Below are 24394 nucleotides of genomic sequence, written 5' to 3'. Positions count from 1 at the left end.
GATGGGGCTCAGATCATGGCATCCTGGAGAGTGCAGTTCTCAGACAGTATTCGGAATTCTCTCAAACAACATCATTCCTCCCCATACAGAACTACAATTTCCAGAGAGTATGCAATTCACCTGGATAAGTACTCAACGTACCAGGTCAAGACTTAATCCAGGACAGAATCTTTGAGGCCATGGCTACATCAGCTGTTTTCTGTAGGTATTATTGGGTCAGAATACAATTTATTGGTTAGACCAGGAATATAATGGGTGAGTGTGTGTTGGCAATCCTACACAGAAAATAGATTTGAATGTTACTTTCCCAAATATTTTTTTCACAGATATTAACCCGTATCTCCTACAAGCAGGAAGATGAATGATCCCACAGTACAACTTTTCAAAGATGTAGGCCACTTTGGGCAATGGTCTTTCCATGCATGGGAAAAGACAGCAAGATTCTCACCCAAGTCATCTACTCTTCTCCTAAAGTTTACTGGATGTCCATATAGAATAGTGTTTTACTGGATGTCCATATAGAATAAGACACATATGTACCCAAATAGCACATCAATATCCCAGATATAGTTTAGATATCAACTGTATAATCCCTGCTTACCCACACATAACCTTATTGAGATGGCATGCCAATATGCAATGTCAGAAGCAGGGAAAATGTGTGCTGTGAGCAGTAAGGACAGTATGTTTTCCCACCTCTATAATGTATAGAAAAGAGGCTGGCAGAGAGTAGCATCTGATCCAAGGCATAGTGTTCATATATTACATCAAGACTTGACTATTGTAATGCAATATACATAGGTCTCCCATTCAAATTAACTAGAAGACTCCGATTGGTGCAAAACGCTGCAGCGTAACTACTGTCAGGAGAGAGCAGGAGCATGCACATCACCCCATTCTGCAGTCACTCCACTGGCTACCTATCAGCTACCGTGCTCAGTTCAAGGTATTGGTTATCACATACAAAGCTCTTCACGACCTTGGCCTGGCATATCTACAGGACCGCCTCCCTCCCTATGTTCCTCCACAGCAGCTTCACTTATCTGAACAGGGTCTCCTGCAGGTGCCACCCTGCACATCGGCAAAATCAACAGCAGCCCATAGACAGGCTTTCTCTGTGGTGGCCCCTACCCTGTGGAACAGCCTGCCTGAGGAGGTAAGGAGAGCCCCACTTTCCTAGCTTTCCACAAACGATACAAAACTAAATTATTCAAAAAGGCTTTTGTATTACAGGAAGGGGCTCTCAGATGCTTCGCTAATGAGTTAAGGACCACAGACTTCACCACTATGTTGCCTTACATGCTACCTATTGTCTTAAATATGTGCTCCTGTGAGCTACTTGTGCTTCATGTGGTCTAATGACAGCGCTAGAATTGCTTGGTTTTGAAAGTCAGTTTTCCCATATAATTTTCTGAGTGCTTGAGGAAAGGATTATTTGCCTGAACTCGTTAAGTTCTTAGCAGCATCTTTCCTACTCACATTTTAATCACACTTACAGGAATGCTTACTTTATTCAATTGTACAATGCTTCTCTTGCCCTACACAGTCTAAGCATAAGTGGATAATTGCAGTCTCCATTGTGGAGAACGGAAAAACTACAGCCCTGCAAAACACATCTTACAATGCAGGCACAATGTGAAGTAGCAAATAAAGAATGGATAAAAGACAAGTCAGCTATGAAAACTGAAAAGCATGGGCAACAAAACATGCAATGAAGGCACATTTGATCCCAGGGGTACAAACAGGAAAAAAAGTTATATGAAATCTTAAAAGGGAGGAAAGGAACACATTGAAGAAAACTGGAAATGCTGGAGACAACCGAGGCAACTGGTTGTTCCTTTATTTAGATACTTATATAACCCATTTTTCTCGTCATTGGGGACCCAAAGCAGCTTACAATATCATTCTCACCTGTGGGTCAGACAGAGGGAAAGAGAGAGAGACTGGCCCAAAGTCACCCAGTAAGCTTCCGTAGCAGAGTACGGATTCAAACCTGGGCCTCCCAGATCCTAGTCCAATGTTCTAACCATTAGAACACACTTAGAGCCAAAACAGACAAGACGCCTGACGTGCGGAGGATGCTTGTCAGTTTCTGGCAAGGTTCAATGGGAAATGTAGTGAGAGAAAACAGCAGTAATTAATAATGAAAATATTTGTAACTTTAAACATTGAATTTACAGTTTTATTTATACTGCAATACACAGAACTGTGACCACTGATATTCAAGGGCATCCACTGATGCTGACTGTCCCAAAATAGACACACATTACTTACTTGTTCAGATATTGCAATAACTCCTGACAATCTCTAGTTAGGTCTCTCTATTTCAGGGAACACTTGCAAGATATTTCTGGGACTGTTTGTATGTTTACAGTCATAGAATTTGATAGCTCTGTAAAAAAACATTAACAGTGAAATCAATGGGCTTTGACCGGAGTAACTCTGCTTAGGATTTCACTGCAAATGTACTTCAGGATTCTTGTATAAATCCTAAGATTTAAAGAATGCAATTTAGCCCAGCCTACCTATATCACAGAACAGTTTGAGATCACTTTTTTAAAATGCTGCATATCTATATTACTTTCAATTCTACCCATTAATTTAAAGGAACTTGACCTGGATAACTTTTTTAGATTTTTATTTCGTAAAAATAAAATGGATCAGTTGAAGAAAATCACTCAAAGGCCTTTAGTCCCCCTACAGTTACTATAACAATCTACAAACAATACATCTTAAGATGATGTAATATGTTCCCAGAAGCTTGCTTCTATTTTTAAAGAGCACCTTTTTCATTATGCTTTGGAAAGACATCTCTGTTAGACGTTGCTTTTAACCTATTAACAGCAATGATGTAGTCCTCCTGGCTGTATATAATATATACTGAGAGACAGCAGGTAGATAGCTATTGATCATATAGTCTACATGCTTTGACCAATAGCCCAGCTATAGCAATTAAAACTCAGACACAACATGTTGGCACTGTGCAGACATTTCTTAAAACCTGATTCTTCAGAATCCTTTTTCAATCCCCCCCCCCCCGGATATACACCTTAATGTAGTGAAGGGATTTAAGTGTGTAAGTAAACTTGAGAGCAATATCATCAGGAGCTTGGACTCTGACATGAGTCAAGAGTCTAAACTCCTAGCAGAGACACTCAATGTGGAAAGGTCAAAGCTGAGACACCAGACTAAGATGCACCCACCCCCTTTAGGAAGCAGAAGACAATTGACAATTCCAATGAGAATGAAGGAATCTGGGAACGGCAGCGTCTAGGCAGCAGCAGTAGTGGTAGATATTTCATGGACAATTGCAGTGATCCTTCAGCTAAACCTGGTTAGTACCACAGAAGGAGGCAATGATGTACTGCTTCTAATAATTTCATACCTCAAAACCTCTATTATGAGACAATCCACAATGAAAAAAAAATATAGCACTGGAAGACAGGACCTCGCAGGTTGGATGGCACTCAAATACTGGGAAAGAGTGGAAAACAAGTACAAATAGCACTGTTCTTAATGATTGGTCTGGATTAAAGCCAAAAGGATGTCCAATTGCTGGCATGAATAGAAGCAAAAGGAAAGTCTAAAGCTGTGCAACACATATAATAGGATAATGGACTCAATAACGGTAGCCACAGCCTTCAGTTTGCATGGCCTGAGCAAGGCTGTCAATAATAGGACCTTTTGGAGGGCATCACCGTAAGGCAGAAGCTACTTGACAGACACCTCCCACCCCCCAACACAGTAATCACTGTGTTAAAGATCACAAATTGGGCTGGCTGGGCTGAATGTTCTTCAAATGAACAAAGTAATGGATGCCCACTGACCATATCAGAAACATTTCAGACAAAGAAAAAAATTAACTTTACTTGTACAAGCAATCATTGGCTACAAAAAACCAACAACAACAATAGCAGCTTCAACTCTGCCTAGAATTTCCATTGTGTGTGTGTGTGTTTGTGGATTTTTCCCAATGCTCCTCTCCCACAAGAGACATGATTCCCTCCCAAGCTGTTCCTGGGCGCTCCCCCATTCCCCAACAACAGCATTTCACGGGAGGCCATTTTGGACTTCTGTGGGAGGAAGCTATCAGAGAAAAGTGCCCCTCCTGTAGTTTGTGGAAATTCTAGGCAAGATCCAAACCATACAGGTGAGAAAAACTTGGCTAACATCTGACAAAGAAAAATAAAAGGAATAATATACACAGCCTATCACCCAAGATCTAAAACTCACCTCCTTTTGATGGTGAATTAGGAGGCAGGCAGAAAAAATCTTAGGGTTTCCAGATTTTTGTTCAGGCTCTATGCATGTCTGTCTCTTTCTCAGTCATTTTGTTGGCTTTCTTCCTTCTCAAGGTCTGATGATTCAACTCTCCCCCCGCAAAGAATCCCCAATATTATCATCTCATCCCCTTCCCTTCTCTCTCCTTCTTCTAAATAGCCCACTAGACTCCTCCCAGTCTACCTGATGGCAAATTACCTGCCAGCTCCTCTCAAATTCTCAGCAGCCTTCAATGCCCAAGTGCAGCTGCTGTTTCAGGCAAAGGTCTTTTGTTCTGCTATGTTATGCCATCAAAATATGAACAGACATCCTAGTACCTTTGCAAACTGAAATTTAGAAAACTTGTTCTGCAGCCGTTTGACTAACTGTTAAAAGTTAGGTTTGGCCTCTGAACATTCCCAGAGTGCAACTTCAATATTAACTTTGCAAAGTTGTTGTAAACTTTAAGCCAAATACTTGGGGCGGGGGGGGGGGAGTGTATTTCATCACAGAAAGAAGCTCATAAGTGGCACTGACAGAGAGCATGCTTCATTTCTAAATGGAGCACTACCGGGACTCAAACCAGCCTTACAACATGCTGTATCAACTAGAAGCCTCTGTGTCTTAATTCTAGTGGTAACATGGAGGATGGGTAAAATGTACTTTTTACATGTTTAGAGGTGCTCATTTGTAATACCTTCACATACTCAGAGCTTTGGCATGGAAAATACTGTAGAGATGAACTCTGGTTCAAGTTAAACCCTGTGAGAGAACCAGCATTGCTGCAGCTGTGTAACAGCTGTGAAAAATTAGTTTTTCAAATGGAATGTCAATTTCTTAAACAAAAGAACAAGTAGAGAAACAATGTGAACACATTTTAAAAACCCCTTGTTGTCCGTAATGTCTGAAAGTGAAGCCAGTGGGGGTAGACCCTAAGCTCTGCAACCCCCCCCCCCCCGGTGAAATCTTCCCCCTGGCAGCTGTGTGGAATGCCTTCATGGGGAAGAGAAAACCAACACATTTAAGGCAACCAGAAATGCTGTTTACACCAACTAAACCAACCTCAAAATCCAGCCACAACCACTTTGCATGAGATTGCATTTTTCCAGGAGAAATGCAAATGAGTAATAAGAGCAGAAATAAAAATGGTAGCAGAGATGGGTGCCAGGAGACAGGTTCTTCCTCCTCTCTATAAGGTTTAATTTATTAAAGATGTATCACAGTATAAGCCTACCTGAAAATCATGACTCACTTCTATCCTAGTTTTAACATGAGCAAAATGTGTCACGGGGCCCTTTCACATTTCCGTTTAAACCCAGCTGTTATCCGTAGCTGCCCTGACTCCCAAATAAAGTGATGCGCAGGCGGTAGTTTCAAACAGCATTTGCATCTGTTCATGAACTCTGTATGTGAACTGCTGTGGCTATTTCAAACAGCATCACTTCTTCTGGCAGGTGCCACACAGAGGCTTTTTTTTTTTTTACACTTCTAACTTTAGTGCTATAGCATCAATGCACTAATATGGTGATACCATACCCTATGTATATTACCAATGTTAACTACTGTACAGATATAGTGAAAATCACTGTAGAGATATAGTGAAAATCACTATCAGTTAAAAAAAAGGGAGGGAGAATGCACTGGAAATGCGAGGGAAAATAAAGAAGATGGAGTGGGAGGACGTGCCACAGACATTTCAAACAGTGAAATACAGTGAATCAGAAACACACAGAATACTTGAGAATGGGAATAAGTGGTTTTCAAAACACCCAGCTCAACCCTGCTCTGTAAATAGGACACAAGCAGCTTTTTGTGAAAAGATTTTTAAAAATATATTAGCAATGGCATCCAAACCAGGTTGTGTCTGAAATGGCACAAAAAATCCACTAGCAGCCAAAATGTTTTACAAAGACTATGTTAAAAGGGCCACACATAGGCTACTCCCTCCTGAAAGATTTATTCTGCTGGATATACTGTGTGCTAAATCCTTCAATTCCACATGAGGAGAAGGTTTATTCTATAATTTTGCTTACTTTGTCTAATTTATTCTCCTTCTAACCATGGGACATGACCACAGTCCCGTACAAGGAACTTCATCAACCTTCTTCAGACTTCTGTGATTTTGCAAGGCATTTTTTCAAACCTATTTTCAGTCTTCAGGATTATAAAGCCAAGATCATCAAGATGCTGAATTGTGTTTCCAAAACCAAATTCCTCATTTGCACAGAACAGTAGCACACACACACAACTCTGGGTATTGTATTCTCTCAGGATACTTAAAATGTCATCTACTAATACAGACTCTAAGCATTTCATGACTCTGCTAACAAAATGGCTGCCTAACAGAAGAAACAAGAGAGAGGTGCCAATTCACAGGTAAGAAACTGAGCCAAAACTTCTCCTTCTGTCCTGAATACCTGACTGATGGCAGCTCTGCTGGATTAACGATTCTCCATCTGCCAACTATCCTTAATCGACAGGAAGCCTATCTTATTTGTCTTGATTGAAGTCCAAATATTGGAAGAGGTCAGTGAAAACATACATGTAGAGAAAATGATTCCCCACCCCTGCATTAAAAAAAAAGGAATGCACAATGTGCATCCAGAAACACAGCTCCCAAGTTTACATCAGCTGTAATAAGAGAACAGCCAGGGCATGACCACTCTAACGAAGCCACGGTGCAGGAAAATTTTAGTTAGAAGGGTAGTTCCCCTCCCTGTCCCGTCACAGATCCCTTCATATCTAAAACAAATATAGGCTAGATGAGAAGATCAGACAGACAGACTTGTTGGGGGGGGGGACATCAGAAGTGCACAAAATGTATGAAATTATGTATTACTGTCAGAGGAGAGAAGAGGAATGACAGATTGGCACTTCTGGTTTGGCACAGCACAGGCAATAAAAGCTTAGTGAACCAAATGTATTAGAACAACAAGATTGTTTACCTATAATCCAAAAGCACCTCTGGAATACTTGTGCGTGATTCTGTCAAACGTGAATAAAGTCAAAACATTAAATACACTTTCCACGTCTGAAAATGAGATGCATGTTCCTGATAACGCATTCCAAACACCAAATTCAATTAAATATTTTAATCATGTGGATCATAGTTGACATAAAGCATCTAATAGAAGTCTGAAGTATGGCAATGTCCCTGTAGCACATTATGGAAGAGATGATTCTTCATCTGCAGCAGCAACCTGAACGATTTTGGGTAATCAAGCTAGGAACTAACACTCCCGTACTAGCACCATGCAAGTAGATGCAAGTAGTTGTGCATAACAAGGTTAAAGGCATCTCACAAGTCACTGTAGAGGTAGTGTGAAAACACTAGCTCTAACTTGCTAATTTCACATGGAACATACTGGGTAGGCTTTCAAAATAGTTGTTTCAATACCTTTGCAGTTTATGAAACTTGTCCTCTTTTTTATGCACCAAAAAAGTATGAAAACCTCATCTGCACCAACATGATCAGAATTAGCTTCCTGTTTTGTAATAACGAGAGGAAAAAACCTCTCCAGCAAAGAATTAAACATGCTTACACCAAAAGGAATTAGGTGTATCTTACCTTGTGCCAGATAGTTGCCTACATTTACAATGTGTGTGTGTTATTATTCTTTAGGCTATTTTTTTTCTGGCCAAGTGTTTTGAATGAAACCTTTAGTTGCTTTTAGAAGGTGAAACAGTTACAAATATGCCTGTTCTAAACAATATTCTAATAATGTATTAATATGTTTAAATTACAAAATGACATCCTATAAAATTAAGTTTAACTGCTGCATAGGGTTGCCAGCTCTAGGACTGGGAAATTCCTGGAGATTTTGGGAGTGGAGCTTAAGGAAAGCAGAATTTGGGGGTGAGGGACCCCAGGGGAATATAATGCTATAGAGTCCACACTCCAAAGCAGCCATTTTCTCCAGGAGAACTGATTCCTGTAGCCTGGAAATCAATTGTAATTCCAGGAGATCTCCAGCCACCACCTGGACATTGGGAAACCTGCTAGCAGACATGGCACTGTGCGTTTACAGGTCTTGTTTCCTCAGTACTTGGTATAATTATCTCTTGAACAAAGACTCAGACTGTAGCCTCTCTTATCATATAAAAAGTCAAAATAATTTAAACATTCAGTAAAATACTGCCACACAATGGTACAAATCAGAGTTGCATTGAACGAGAACAAAAGCAGCTCCTGCATATTTTCAAAACTACAGAAGTCTGAACATAGATCTGCTAATTCTCATCAAGTACCATATAAATGACATTTGCTTTTCAAATTTTAGCCATCAAGCAATGCAGACATCCTCCAATGCTACAGGATCCATCAGCAAAATCCGGAGTTAGCTAAATCAGAATGACAGGAATTGGTCGTTTGCAGCATAGCCATGTCTAAAGGTAAACTACACACCAAAGTCGACACGTGCTCCAGAGCCCAACATTGTAATGCTTCAAAACTTTTTTTGTGCTGACCGAACTGGTTACTAAGATCAAGAGTTAAAAAGATCCCCCTGTGAACGAAACATGTGGCTTCCCTCTTAACATTTTCAACACTCTCAATGGCTCACAGTTACAGAGCAGCGGCATCAAGTTACACTAAAGGCTTCCTTATTGCTCTAACTGCAGATTCTCTGACCTTCCCCCACTGTACACACAGCCAACTAGTTGTACTTATGGGCTCACAAGGTTTTAAAAAATGTTGCACTCCCCCCCAAAACTAGCAGTGCATAGAAGTTCCAATGTTGCTTTAAAACCACAGTTGTGGCAATGTTTAATTCCCCCCACCCCACTACTGTCAGTAAAAACATTATATGGATTTCTTATCTCACATATTTGTTGCTTGCTATTTAAATATTTATAACATAGGCATAAATCATATCTTTTAAAATGTTTTCTCTGCAATTAAAATATAATAAAAAGTCTAGTCTTACACCAAATGCTTTATTTCTATGAATTTACCATGGCCCAGAACAACAAAAAAGAAACCCTCCAACACACATTTGATAAATAATATGTAAATATTTTTAAATTTTTATAATTATAAATTGCACTAATCATTCAATGCTTTCAACACTAGACTTCGGTAATAAATTTCATAGTTATGCACTTAAGCATGAAAACCTAAAACATTTTTTTAAAGTGTCTGTATACAGATGCCCCAACAGTAAGGAATCTCAAAATCAGTGGCTACTTCTGGATAGAGGCACATGTCAGTATCAACCTGGTCTTAGAATCATCACTCCACTTACCTGCATGAACCCACTAAAATGCTATATCCCAATATTACGGACGCATACATCTGGACAACAAAAATGTTTACTATAAGCAGCATTGACGACCAAGAAATTATTACAACACGGGAAGGACAAACCACCCCCTCAACTTGCATTACAGGGGCCATGAACAGGAGACCGCAACAATAAGATATATTCAAAGCATAGAGCATCCTAAACAGAGACCAATGCCCAACAAAAGACTGGCTTGTTCTAGTTTGTTACACCTGTGTAGACATGAGTCTACGGAGACTTACCCTCTGTACTGAACAAGAATTACTTTCTCATCCCTTTTCTCCATCCCAGTCCTTCATTTTTGTTTCTTCTGTTTCTATTCAGTGAAGAGACAAACTTTGTTTTCACCCCCAAACTCAGTTATCCAGCAGCCTGCATCTTGCGGGTTGAGACTTAGCAATCCCAAAGAATGGAAAATTTTGAAGGGTTGGAACAACTGGGTAAAAAGCCAAAATCTACTAAAGAACAGAATCAACCCACTACCAACAGCCAACATAGGACAGAATTGACTGTTCATACTCCCTTTAGGGTAGCTGTCCTTGGGAAGAGATGCTTATTTGCTATATGGGGGTGGGGAGGGGAGAGGATATATATATATTTTTAAAAGCCTTATTTAGTTTGAGTCAGATCCTTGGAAACAATTTCTCACTTTTACATTTTATGGATGGATAATATGTTGTGTACCAGATGAACTACTATCTTGCCACTTGGAAATGCTTCCTGCTGAATCATATTTTTCTCAGAGGTATCATGCCCATGCTCCATTACCATAATCGAGCATTGCCCTCTAGCAAGCTTCTGAAACATCATACCTTCCTAAACTTCTCCATCTGTTTGTAAAGATCAGGATCCAACTCCTGAGACACATCTTTCATCCACAACAATGCCCCTCGATATTCAGTCCGGCACTGCTCCATTCGATTGACAGTCAGCCATGTATCAGAAATAGCTCGGTATCTAAATGTCTCCACTTCTTGGTATAGCCTACACAAAGGTGTGCGCAATGCCAACCTGTAGCAAAGGAAAATATAAAGTGTAGAGAACTGACTCCTTAAGTCTTATTGTGAGTAGCAATCCAAAGAGAGAAACAGAGGCTGCTTCCACACACGTTGGATAATCCACTTTTAATAATCTTTAGTGAGCATTTGGAACTGCTTTTCCATGTGTGGAACAAAAAATCCACTTCCAAAGGATTGCTTAAGTGCATTGAAAGTGCATTATTCAACGTGTGTGGAAATGGCCAGAGTCACAGGAAGGGATAATATAAGGAATGTTACCAAACAAACCAGAATAGGCAGAAAACTTCAAGGCTGATTTCATAACTTATCCAGCTCTCCCCAGCCCCCAGTGTTTTTAACTCCCCTCCCCCTTTAAACATTTCTCTAAGAAGTTGCAAGTATATGAAGAAAATTCAGCTCCATTGAACAGGAAGATATGATGCTATGGACTTCACCACAAATAGAAAAACCCCTAATGATAATTTTGTCTGTAATCTTAAATTTAAGTGAATTTAAAGAACAAATGAATCAATGAAGAATTTAATCAAAAATTAAAATTTCACTTCTGATTAACTGATATAACTGAGACTAATAACAACAACAACTTTCAATTTATATACCGCCCTTCAGGATGACTTAACACCCACTCAGAGCGGTTTACAAAGTATGTCATTATTATCCCCAAAACAAAACACCCTGTGAGGTGGGTGGGGCTGAGAGAGCTCTGAGAGAGCTGTGACTGGCCCAAGGTCACCCAGCTGGCTTCAAGTGGAGGAGTGAAGAGTCAAACCCAGTTCTCCAGATTAGAGTCCCACGCTCTTAACCACTACACCAAACTGGCTCTCCGGTTTCTCTAAATTTCTCTAAAAAGAAATTTTGGGTTCTTGAAAAGCATGTGCAACACTTTCTCCCTGTGCCAAGGGGAAAACATTTCAAAATGAGCTTTCATTTCATCTTGTATGTTAAGTTTGCAAATATTCTAGCTTTTAGACTGAGGTTACTATGGATTTTGTTCTAACACAGAAGCCAATTGAAACTAATGCTGATTAACTGAAATCAATACATATAAACCCTGGATCTTCCATAGTGCTGTACGTTCAAGTTTTGAAGCATTCTGGCATGTTAAAAAGAAACTATTAATATAATTTCTCTCTGTCTCTACCATAAACGATAGTTTGTTAAAGGTTAAGCTCTCATACTCTGGCTTTACCTATCTGGAGCCTCAAAATAGCACTTTAACGGAGGTAATATACAAATACATTTAATTTAAACTGCTTGATTAACTAGTTTAAAAGCCAGACTAATTAAGACATTTTTAATCAGCAGAAGCCCTAACCTGCACAGTTAAGGTGAGCATGATCTCTTCAGACCTCAGAAGCTAAGCAGAGTTGGGTTTGGTTAGTAATTGGATGAGAGACCTCCAACAAAGACTACAGTTGCAAAGGCAGGCAATGGCAAACCACCTCTGTTTGTCTCTTGTCATGAAACCCCTGCCAAGAGTCACCACAAGACCACTATGACTTGAGGACAAAGAATTTCTTCATCTTGACATTTAACCTTGAGATATTCAAGACTGGAGCTGTTTTGCCCCACACCTAAATATTTAATCTTGCCTATTGGTCAAAACAGTTTCCAAGCAAGAACAACAGTTTAAACAAGAGGTTAAAAACAACATCATAAATAGGAGTTAAAGTTTCAGAAATCCCTAGCACTTTAAGAGGAAGAAGCTTGGCCATCAGAGAATTCCAGAGGCACATTAATCAAGGCTCTTTTGAGCGATTCTCAGGAAATTCAATGAAGATCCCATCAGCCTATCTGCTGGCCACTGAGAACTAGTTAGAGTCACAACTACCACCCAAGCTAACTCAATCACCTGCAACCAGCCACATCTCACTTCTCCATCACTTACCCTTTACTAGTAACCCCTCAAAATAGGTCTGAATTAGCCAGTGACTGTTTAGATTTTGACACTTTTGCCAATGGTGTATCATATTCAGAAGTTTCACCAAACACAGGGCAACCCAAAATTTCACCAACGGGTTGCTTGATCCTGACGATCCAGCCCAACATCATAACAGATCCTAATTCTCCACTAATGTTGGCCGCCAGTACTGCTTCACCTATTTGTGCTCAGTTAAATCCAGGTGTATATGAAGGGCATGCCACACTCCCCACTTTTGTAGTTGGTTCTTCCTTCAAGCCTTCTTCCATCACTACAGACAATGAAATCATTGGACTTCCTTGTCAAGGTAGGCACAGAATATGCCTTTTCTCTGTCCTGTTCTGCTTTCACTCCTGAATGGATCCTCCATCTCTTTTTATCCCTCCCCACTTCCTCAATTCTTGGTGTTATGCCCAACTGGTCTTCTCCGTAACATGGTTAGGGATTCCTTCCCTTCATATTCTGACCCAGTCATCTGCCTCCTCTGGTCCCTTTGTGAGTGATCCCCCCATCTCTCTTTTTCCTCTCGGTTGATTTTTATGAACTAGGCATGTAGGAGGAACATAGTTTGCGCTAAAAGTAACTTTAATTGGGTTAAAGAAATATAACAGTGATAGAACTGGACAACAGTGAATGGTTTTTATTGGATTGCCGCAAACTGCTAGTGTTACCACTGAATAATTCAATTATTTTGTTTTCTTGTACTGCTGCCATTTTTGCTTCCCTTTTTCTATTGTGTCCCTTAGTTAGGTCAATAAAGGCTACTTTCTGGTTAAATATCTGTCCGCTCTTCTTCTTCTCTTCTCTGTGAGATTTACTGCATCTGGCTGGGAACTGTGTATACAATGGCCTCAAACTTGGTATTTGTGTTCTGGATTTACACATGGAGAGGAAACTCTTCATGCGCCTGTCCTGACATAGGGATTAATTTTTATTTACTTACAGGAAATGTGAATGGCTTCTACCTTACTGGTGGTGGTGGAGAGTGCCATCAAGTCATAGCTGACTTATGATGATCCCTACTGAGATTTTCAAGGCAACAGACTAACAAAAGTGGTTTAGCATTGCCTGCCTCTGCAATCCTGGTCTTCCTTGGAGGTCTCCCATCCAAATACTAACCAAGGCTGACTTGCTAAGCTTCCAAGATCTGATGAGATTGGGCTTGCCTGGGCTATCTAGATCTGCATTATTTAATTTCAGAGATGAAATCAGCTGTGCATGTAAGCATGCAGCTTCCCTTAATCCCCATACAAATATTTCTGTAGAGTTAATTGCTCTCACTTTGTGTGCAGAGATGTCTTATCCTAGGCGATTAGTTCTTGTCAATACAGCCTTCTTATCTGAAAAGGCTCACATCAGCATCAGGAAAGCAGATACTTCCTTGCAAGACTGAGGTGCAGAACCTACTAGATCTTCACTCTAGAGGTATCATGAACACTGTGAGCAATCATTGTATCCAGAAAGTGTACTAGTCTAAACTAGTGCTTTGAGAAGTCTGAACAAATGTTCCGTATCATTTTCATAATCCTATCCCACTTCTCTGAAGCAGATCTTCCCTGTGCCTAGAATGACATCCAGATACTGAGCACTCTGAACAGAGAAAGGTTGGCTTATCCATCATGCTAATAGTGAAGGTCTGATCCCCTAGAAGGTGAAATTAGCATCCTGACTTCCCAGTCCCTAGGTAGGCTCTGTATAGTAAGACATCTAGTATCAGATACACATCAATTCTCTGCCGCAATGAAGATACTATTTTTAATTGTTGTTGGCTGGTGAGGACTCTTAGCTTTGGTGTCCAGAAACCTGCTCCTCCGTCAGAAGAAACCAAAAAACTGGGAAGGAGTTCCTTTCTGAAAAGGGATAACTTATGAATGGAAAGAAAAGTTAAGAGTTTCCTTTCCTGCCTGAACAAGAAGCCAAGGGCAAAAGAGGCAGGGAACAATTATAAGCAGACCAGACAAAATTCAGGGAGGGTCAGAGAAGAACAAAGCAAAGGAGGTATGGAAGGGACAGTAATCCTCAGAAAGCAAACCCAAAGAATAGTCAAGGAGGTTTGTTGATCAACTTCTCAGTAGCCTCCTCCTGTTTCTTTTTACAGGGGTTTCTGACAGGCTGAAGAAAGCAGGGGATACTGTGGCCCCATATGGACTTGTCTGGTTAGGAAAGGCACAAATAGGTTTAGGAAAAGGCCAGCATGGTTAACAAGCAATGTAATAGAAGCTGTAAAAGGTAAAAAGGATTCTTTTAGGCAGTGGAAAACTAGTTGGAGTGAGGTTGATAAAAAGGAGCATAAGCTGTGGCAAAAAAAGTGCAAGTCTGTGATCAGACAGGCAAAAAGGGAATATGAGGAGCATATTGCAAAGAACATAAAGAAAAACAATAAACAATTCTTTAAATATATTAGAAGTAGGAAACCAGCTAGGGAGGCAGTGGGGCCCTTGGATGACCAAGGCGTAAAAGGATTACTAAAGGGTGATAGGGAAATGGCCGAGAAGCTGAATGCGTTCTTTGCTTCTGTCTTCACTGTGGAAGATAAGAAGTGCATGCCCACTCCGGAAGCACTGACTTTGGGAGGGGTTTTGAAAGACCTGAGTCACATTGAGGTGACGAGAGAGGAGGTTATGCGACTGCTAGATAATTTAAAAACTGATAAATCACCGGGCCCAGATGGCATACATCCAAGAGTTCTGAAAGAACTCAAGTGTGAACTTGTAGATCTCCTCACAAAAATATGTAATCTGTCATTAAACTCTGCATCTGTTCCTGAGGACTGGAAGGTAGCTAATGTTGTCCCCATCGTTAAAAAAGGTTCCAGGGGAGATCCGGGAAATTACAGGCCAGTCAGCCTGACGTCAATACCGGGTAAGTTGGTGGAAACTATTATCAAAAATAAAATTAGTGGGCACATTGATGACCAAAAGCTGATGAGGAAAACTCAGCATGGGTTCTGTAAGGGAAGATCTTGTCTCACCAATCTGTTAGAGTTCTTTGAGGGAGTGAACAAACAAGTGGACAAGGGAGACCCGATAGATATTGTTTATCTTGACTTCCAGAAAGCTTTTGACAAAGTTCCTCATCAAAGGCTCCTAAGTAAGCTCAGTAGCTATGGGATAAAGGGCCAAGTCCTCTTGTGGATCGAAAGCTGGCTAATTAATAGGAAACAGAGAGTGAGTATAAACGGGCACTTCTCACAGTGGAGGGTGGTGAGCAGTGGGGTGCCACAGGGGTCGGTATTGGGTCCAATGCTTTTTAACTTGTTTATTAATGATTTGGAATTGGGATTAAGCAGTGAAGTGGCTAAATTTGCAGATGACACGAAATTGTTCAGGGTGGTGAAAGCCAGAGAGGATTGTGAGGCACTCCAAAGGGATCTGTCGAGGCTAGAAGAGTGGGCATCCATGTGGCAAATGAGGTTCAATGTAGCCAAGTGCAAAGTAATGCACATTGGAACCAAAAATCCAAAATATAAATACAAGTTGATGGGGTCTGAACTGGCGGAGACTGACCAAGAGAGAGATCTTGGAGTCATGATAGATAACTCACTAAAAACGTCAGCACAGTGTGCGACTGCCATAAAAAAAGCTAATGCTATGCTAGGGGTTATTAGGAAAGGGATTGAAAACAAATCAGCCGGTATCATAATGCCTCTGTATAAATCGATGGTGAGGCCTCATTTGGAGTACTGTGTACAGTTCTGGTCGCCACACCTTAAAAAAGATATCATAGCACTGGAAAAAGTACAGAGAAGGGCAACTAAAATGATTAAAGGGTTGGAACACTTTCCCTATGAGGAAAGATTGAGGCGCTTGGGGCTCTTTAGCCTGGAGAAAAGATGACTGAGGGGAGACATGATAGAGGTTTACAAGATAATGCACAGGTTAGAGAAGGTAGAGAAAGATGTGTTTTTCTCCCTTTCTCACAATACAAGAACTCGTGGGCACTCTATGAAATTATTGAGCAGTCGGGTTAGAACAGATAGAAGAAAATACTACTTTACACAAAGGGTGATAAACACATGGAATTCGTTGCCACAGGAGGTGGTGGCAGCTACAAGCATTGCCAGCTTCAAGAGGGGACTGGACAAATATATGGAGCAGAGGTCCATCAGTGGCTATTAGCCACAGGAGATAGATGGTATTCTCTTTGTGGGGAGGTGGTGCTCTGTTGTCTTGGTGCTGGAAGGAAGGCAGTGGGAGGGCTTCTGGTGTCCTGGCCTCACTGACAGTCCTTTAGATGGCACTGGATTTCTAGCCACTGTGTGTGACAGAATGTTGGACTGGATGGGCCACTGGCCTGATCCAACATGGCTTTGCTTATGTTCTTATGTTCTTATGTCTTCTAAGGCAGGATGAGGCAAAGGAGTTAATCCTTACACATAATAATAGATCAAACATACCTTTGTTGAGAAGAAAAGCAGAGGGCCTTTCCTGTAGCTTGCATCATTTTGCCTGCTCTAGTTTTATCTTGAGCACCTTGTGATCGGAGAAATTTCCCCAATTCATTTTCTTCTTGAGACAAAACTAACACACACACAAAAAAAGACCAAATATAGGTAAGTGCAACATACATTTTGTAAGAAGGGCAACAAATAATATCATCTTCAAGAAACACAGACTAACCCTCCACCCCCACCTTGCAATTTCCAGTTAACCTTCACGCAGCTCCTGCACTTACAAAACAGAAGCTCAGATTCACTTCAGCACATCTCTTTGTGGCTTGGTGTAATGTAACAAGAACTGCAAAATGACCTCTATGCTGGAAAGGCAACAGGAGAATGTGCTATTTCTTGCTTGAATAGAGGTATTAGCTTGGAGGGAACAGATGAACTAGACTACTGTGACCGGACTACAATACCTAGAATTTCCCTGGATTGTTTTGGAGTCCCTTTCAACTTCTTGAGCAAGACATTTCAATGTCAGGAGTTCACATAAACAACTCTGCCTTCTAATTCCCTTCCTTCTGATGAAATCTTTTATTATGAAGATCTGGTTCTCCAGGATATTTTTTAATTAAGAGGAAAGCCTTGATCATCTGTTTCTAAAAGGGAGAGCAAGCCATTTCCTTTGGCCCACAAGCCACAGAAAGCAATGAATGCAAGGGCCAAATTAAACATTACACAGAGAACATGTGAAGAGTTTTCTTACAGCCTGTTTTGTTTTGTTTTTAAATAAAACAGCCGTGGGAGCTGCTGGTTTAAGTGGACAAAGAGTAAGGACAGAGAAGCTGCTTAACTCTTTCTCCTTCCTAGTCATGTGCTCAGAACTGTCTTCCCCACACTATTTTTCTCTCCGCGAAAAAAAACCCTACAAAACTCTCTTATCTTTTCCACACTGGAAGTGGGAAAGCAACTTAGAGGGAAGCAATTTTAAGCGACCTGAAGGGGAAAATGTTATGCAGCCTCTCTTTATTTTTTCACTCCAAATTGCAGCCTCTGAGGCTGCTTTTTAGTTTTAAAAACTACAAATGATTAACTGGCAGTTCACATATTTCCAGGGTAGCATTTACCTTGGCTATGGTTCAATACCTTTTCAACACTATATCACACTTGGACATTTTCATTAGCCCTAAGAAGTGTTTCTGCCAGAGCAATAAAGGTTAACTCTGAAACTTGGGTTGACATAATTTTAGTATAAACCTGGAATTCTAATTAAAGCTGCAGCCATTCCATAATTACCACTGATTAAGTCAGATTGAAAACAGAGCCACATGAGATTAGCCACAACTAAAAATACTTACAACATATCCTTTTTTGATATAGTTCAATAGCCTTAAGTAAATCCATACATGTCCTCTGAATTGAATGGAACAGCTGAAATGAAATATAAAATACAAACAAATTACTGTTTAAGATTTTTTCAAAAATTGGAGAGAAAAAGAAAACTTCCTTTCTTCCCTGAAGAAACAATGTAGGAGATATAAATATTTCTTTTTCCAAACAATACCATTCTGCCAAAACAATTGTTGCGATGTAGCTACAAAGATATTTTTACTGTACAAAAACCACTCATGTAACCATGTGAGAATACAAAATCTTCATAAAGGTAACAACATATGAGGTGTGAGCCAAATTGGTTTGATCTGAACAAAAATTATGCTCAAATTATTTTCAGAAGGAAATGCTTCCTGAGACAGAGAATTTAGAAAAGAAGAGGTAAAAAAGTTATTTTCTTTCTGGCAAGTATTTCTTTCTTTCCTTGCTCTACTACAGGCCACGCTACATGTCACAGCAGCCACCTGTGCCGTTTGAGAAAAGAATTTAGTAGTTTAAAACTTGCGATGAGTGCTGAAACAGGTTGTTTGAGAACTTGAAAAGGCACCAGGGAGAGGAGACAAGATCGCATTGTGCCATAGTGCTGCAGACTTAATCGGGATTGGGTCCACACAGCAATTTTTAAACAGGCAAATTTTCCTCTAAAATGGCGTCAGTGGCCACAGGTTTAACCTGTGGCTGGTATAATGTGCCGTCTGGCTCAGTAACAAGTGTTCTTTGATTGAGATACTTCATTATCTGGAACAGTAAATTTCAAGGACAAGTAAGGAGAGATTTTAGTGCAAGTCATGCAAAAGGCTTTCAATATTCCTGTGTATGGAGTTACCCTTTACTGAGCCAGACCACTCATCTGTCTAGCCCAATACTATTTACTTTGACAGACCAGGGTTCTCAAATAGTGACAAAGCAAACCACTCCAAAGTAATAGACACTAGGGCAGACTGGCCATTAAGGCCACCAGGGAAAGTCCCACTGGATTAATGGCCTGGGAAGGCCAATCCTGCCCCCTACCCCCAGGCCACTCTGATCCCAGGTTAGTCCAGCATGAGGTGAGGGGGAGATTCTTTCTGGAACGGCAAGTGGTAGCTGTGGTCCCAGCTGGTTGCCCACACCTCCCAGGAACCAGTGGCCACTAACATGCACAAGCCCTCCACCCATAAGGCAGAGGGTGGTGAGCTGGGAGGAGTCCCAGTTAGCTTGCTCCTGTCATAGGCCAGTCTGGGCTCAGTGAAAGTGAGGACTCCTCAGGAGAAGAGGAGCTTCACCCCTGACCCAGCCAACGGGGTGATCAGGAAGAACAGCTACTGGCTAATCAGAGTCCACAGCCAGCAGCTGAGGCAGAGCCACCAGTACCTTCCCGCTCCTACACCACAGGGGACACCCAGCCAGGGGCTTCCATGCACCCCCCCAGGTTCGCCCACATCCAAAGAACGCCGCAGACAAAGGTAGAGTGGAGCTGCAGGAAAGAAGGTGCAGTGCTTGCCTCCTGGGACGACGCCAGCTGCTTGTGGATAGTGATGATGAGTAGCATCAGGATAGATCCCAAGCAGCTGGCTGCCAACCCTGCCTGGCTATAAAAGCCGTTCTAGAGGAACTGCTTGGTGTAGAAGCAATGAGTTGAATTTCTGCTACTGTTGTGACCATTCCCTTGAACCTTGCCTTGCTCCTGTAGCCTTTGAACTGTGCTCTGTCTCTGCCTGCATCTGGACCTGGCTTTACTGGTACTGACCTATGGACCCCCTTGACTTGGCTCTTGGACTTTGGACTCGTGCTCTGACCCTGGACTGGACTTTGACTACTCTGCTTGGGCTAGCCTGGCCTATGACAGCTCCATCCCTCCCCCCCCCTTTGTCAGGGGCATGGCTGGGAGCTGACCAAGGGCAGGGTCATTTTCCAGGGCTTTTTTTGGCCTCCCAGTCCACCTCAGCCATAGTGAGCGAAGAGGGTTCGCTGTCATCTCAAGCTCCAAGGCATCCATGCCAAAAAAGCAGGAGGAAGCAGGACCGTACAGCTTGTAGAAGAAAAAAAAACCCCGAAGGTTCCCAAGAGAGCAACTTTAACCCATTACATCCAGGTTTACTACCAAGTGCACACCTGAGAAGGAACCACAGCCAGTCTTAGCTTCTTGACTACTGTACTATCAATGACCTTTATTGGCATTGGTTACTGCAGTATAGACTACACAGCCTTGATAAACATTGGTTGATTTCTACCTTTACATTTTCAGTTACACAGTGGGAAAGAGGATAAACATCCCATAACTCAAACAGGAGCAGTGTTTGGATGTCAAAAGCCAATTATAAGGCTGAAAGGCAGAAGCCCACATCAAGCCTCTCTCTGCCTCCCTCTCAGCCCTTGCCTTCTTCCCTTCCTTGACAATTTTCTCCTCATAGTTCTGATTTATGAAATCTTATGCTGGATTAAATGCTGTTAGTCAGTCTTTAAGGTGCAACTGGACTTTTATTTTGCTACAACAGACTAACATGGCTGCTCTCTTTGGTGAAGTCCAAAAATTGTGCGTTAAAATTAGTAGAGTTCAAAGCATTTGTAATTTCACTAATGCTAAAAAAAACAAAACACATAGAAATTGCAAGTAAAGGTAGCCAACTGTATTTCCACTCCATGCAAGCGCAAGATCTTTGGCATTTTGGGCTTGCTCGTAGTTTAGGCTCCACACTTATTTGGGTCCACCCCCTCAAAAAAAACTTGACATTGTTGCTGCATCCATTCCTTCAGTGGGCATTTCATGTCATGAATTTTGACATGTATCCAAATCCTCGTTAAATATTTATATAGTTTGCCTCTGTGTTTCTTCTGAACTGCAGAGGGAAAAATTTGGAACCAAAGTTCTCCATGTAGCTGGCCTTTCAATTTCTCTCAAGTGCGGGCAAACATGAAATACCAGACTATACTATACCTGTTTTGCTCACATAATATGGAAATTAAAATAGCAACTTTAATTTACAAATTAAAAGGGGGGGGAGGAAGTGTGAGGAAGGGCACTTAAAAATGGTGAGTGCCCAGAATCTTCTCTCTAATGAAACATGTTTTTGTTTTATTTTATGTCTTTTTTTTTTCAAAAAAAAGAAAAGAAAAAACAAAGAATTGCATGAGTCTTTGTTGAAAGGTTTGGCAAAATGCTGTATTTTTTCCTTTCTTCCCTTTCTGCAGAAAAATGATGTGCATAAATCCAGCAGCACATTTCTTGGCTCAAGGTCATGGGGGCATTCACTGATTTTCATACACATCACTGGAAGTGGGGATTATGATAATTTGTTATTGTGAGAGGATACTAAATGATTTTTCTCAACTTTCTGTTCATGGTCCTAATTCCAATTTAGATCTCAACTTTGTATACTTTGAGTCTGATTAGTGTTTCTATAAAGAATCAGTCTCAGGAGTATTTTTGGATTAATGTGTAATAGTCTGGTTTATAGGGGGTTAGAATGGTTTTCTGTTTGAAGGTGGGTTTTTTTTTCATTTGGGGAGAATGTACCTTTAAGACAACCAGGAGAGAGAGAGAGAGAGAGAGAGAGAGAGAGAGAGAAAAGAAGATTACTGACCCAGCTGCTGTGGGAAAGATTAAGTGAAGGTCAGCTTTCTGAGATAAGAAACTATATGATATTTATGTGTGTATGTGGGGAGGGGGGCAGGGTAATATACTATCTTTTTTGCCCATCTTTTTGTGCTTTTTTAAATGGATATTCAAGAATATAACCTTGAAATTATTAATATATGACTGAAAAGATTCAGACTGATTAAAGCTGTCAGAGTTTACTTGTCTGGAAGCCTTAGGATAATGTTGAGCCATCGAAGAAACCAAAGTGAGTTTCAGGATTGAAATACTGAGGTACTGACTGCACTTTGGCTTGATTTGATCAGTAGCTAAGCAGTTTGAGTTTCTCTGATTAAGAGGTTTGATTAGAACTGTATGTGGGCAGCTGTGCTTGATATCTTGTTTATGGTTCTGATTTGTGTCACTTAAAATGCAGTGACATGACTGGTTGGAAATCTCAGGATAATTCTAGAATTGTTTTAGAAAAAATCATTAAAAATCTATTGATTACAGAATGTCTAGTAGTTGATAATCATCATCACAAACATTGCTTTTTTAAACTGAATTAAGTTCATTCATTTAGCCGAAAGCTATTTGGGTGTGAAAAATAAAGTGAAGCTTAGGCATGTGAAACAGTCTAACAGCACAATTCATGACAAAAGACCAGAATGTAGAGCATTTATTTCTAGAAGGAAATTTGTGCCACTGCTCACACTTCATGCTTTTGCAAATCAAAGACTAATAAATCTAAGAGATGTCCTCTGGCACTGAAACATTTCCACATTTACAGTAAAAGCTTGGTAGACATTCTTTGCCAGGAATGTGACTGTACAGCTTTCAAAAGGTGTAACTAAGATCGTGGGTTGAATGTACATAGGTAAAATGTCATTCCCAAGTTGGTTTGAGGCCAAGAAACAAATGCTTATGCTCAACAGTTGTTTCAAAAACCAGTAAGTTCATTTGAAGGGAATTCAAATGCTATGTGCTATGTGTTTTCTGCCATGTCTGCTAATTCCACAACAATACATCCATACTACTTTTAATTCCTCTTTTCTTCAACCATGAAGGATATATATTAAAACCAATTATTTTAAATGTATTTTACACTGTGGAAAAATATCAGCAGGGAATCAACAAAGGCACACTAAGGAGAATTCAGGTGAAGGCCAAGATCACACACAGACATGAAAGTATGCAGAACTGTGCGCATCCCAGCGGATGGTTTGCTACATCTGTATCCTGATCTTCCTTCAAGGGGATGGCAGCAATTTTATTTTCATCACCCTGGCAGGTAAGTTATTAAAGATACAAAGGTTTTGTGTGTGCCGAGTGCGAGTGTTTACAGATTCCCCTTTCTATGGCAGTTCCAATCACCTCCGTAAAACATCACCCTGAAAGGTACCCCCTACTCTGGTTGGTGGTTTTCCAGGAGTTGCAGGAAGCTGGAAAAACATTGTGGGGGTGCAGCTATACTGCATTCCCATTGGTCTTTGGATCCTAGCTAAACTTTAGTTTCTTGAGGTCCTTTTGAAAGGGCTTTTCCCCCCAGGGAAGAAAGTTCCTGGTTTTTATACATACCTCCAACTTTGCATCCAAATCTGCATCAGATGCCACCACATGCTCATCTTCCTTCTTCCCTGTGACTTTGATAAGGGTTTGTTTTGTTTTCCAGTACTTCTGCTGCATTTTATTGACTACAGACTTTTCTTGGCCCTGGGCATATCGATCATAAAATTCCCTTGAGTAACTGTTGAGCATTAAGGAGATTTTTTTAAAAAAAAACTAAATTAGTAGATAAATATTAGGACATTTTAATAATATATGCATTATATATTCAGATAATTTTGACATGATATTTATGCCCATATTTACACTCTTTGAAATTAAGTCATACTGCTTTATAGTGACCCACACTTCCCACTCACTCTGCTGATACAATCACCATCACAAACTCTGAATGTAATATTACACCAGTTTGGGGGAAAGACTGTACCAACTTTAACTTTATTAATACTACAGTTACTACAGAACTTCATGCACAAATTTACTTACTATTTATGGCTGTCCATGTTTCTTTATTTTCTTCGAATGCTAGGATTTAAGAAAATGACATGATTAAAATTAATGCTATTATCCAGTTAAAGCCCTTGGGATGGGGCTGGACTAGAACTAAAAATAGTTAAATACATTTTTAAAAAGCACTCCTACATCAAAATAAAACAGAAGTCCAATAGCACTTTAAAGACTAATAAAGTTTATTCCAGCATAAGTTTTCATGTGTCAGAGTTCGCGTCTGTGACTTTTAGTGCAATCCTAAGTAGAGTTACTCCAGTTAGACTGGAGTAACTGCTTAGACTGGAGTAACTCTGTTTAGGATTGAACTGTCAGTCTTTAAGGGACGTCTAGACTTTTGCTTTATTTTTCTGCAACACATATACACCTCTAGAGATAGTACATTACTTTTTTACCCGCAGTATACAAATGTAAGATATCAAGGACCCAAAACAGACATGCTGTACTTAGCAAAGGAAATGCACAGTAGATTCTGCAGTACACTATTAATGACCTTTTTAGAATTTATTATAC

At 40.5% G+C, this 24394-nt stretch overlaps 1 protein-coding gene across 8 annotated transcripts in view; it reads right to left on the bottom strand.

Moving 5' to 3' along the window:
- Nucleotides 1-24394, bottom strand: part of ICA1 (islet cell autoantigen 1) — a 100297-nt gene that overhangs the window by 62582 nt on the left and 13321 nt on the right. For all 8 annotated transcript variants that reach the window (XM_054991845.1, XM_054991847.1, XM_054991839.1 and 5 more), the window contains exons 2-6: nt 23861-23899; nt 23387-23555; nt 18219-18291; nt 16879-17002; nt 10355-10553 (exon numbers count right to left, since the gene is read on the bottom strand). In XM_054991845.1, coding sequence (XP_054847820.1) covers nt 10355-10553; nt 16879-17002; nt 18219-18291; nt 23387-23555; nt 23861-23877 — 582 coding nt within the window. In that variant the 5' untranslated portion in view covers nt 23878-23899. The remainder of the gene's footprint in view (nt 1-10354; nt 10554-16878; nt 17003-18218; nt 18292-23386; nt 23556-23860; nt 23900-24394) is intronic.

This window comes from Eublepharis macularius, chromosome 11 (assembly GCF_028583425.1).
Source record: "Eublepharis macularius isolate TG4126 chromosome 11, MPM_Emac_v1.0, whole genome shotgun sequence".
Lineage (NCBI taxonomy): Eukaryota > Metazoa > Chordata > Lepidosauria > Squamata > Eublepharidae > Eublepharis > Eublepharis macularius.
This window is presented reverse-complemented; position numbering and strand designations above follow the sequence as displayed.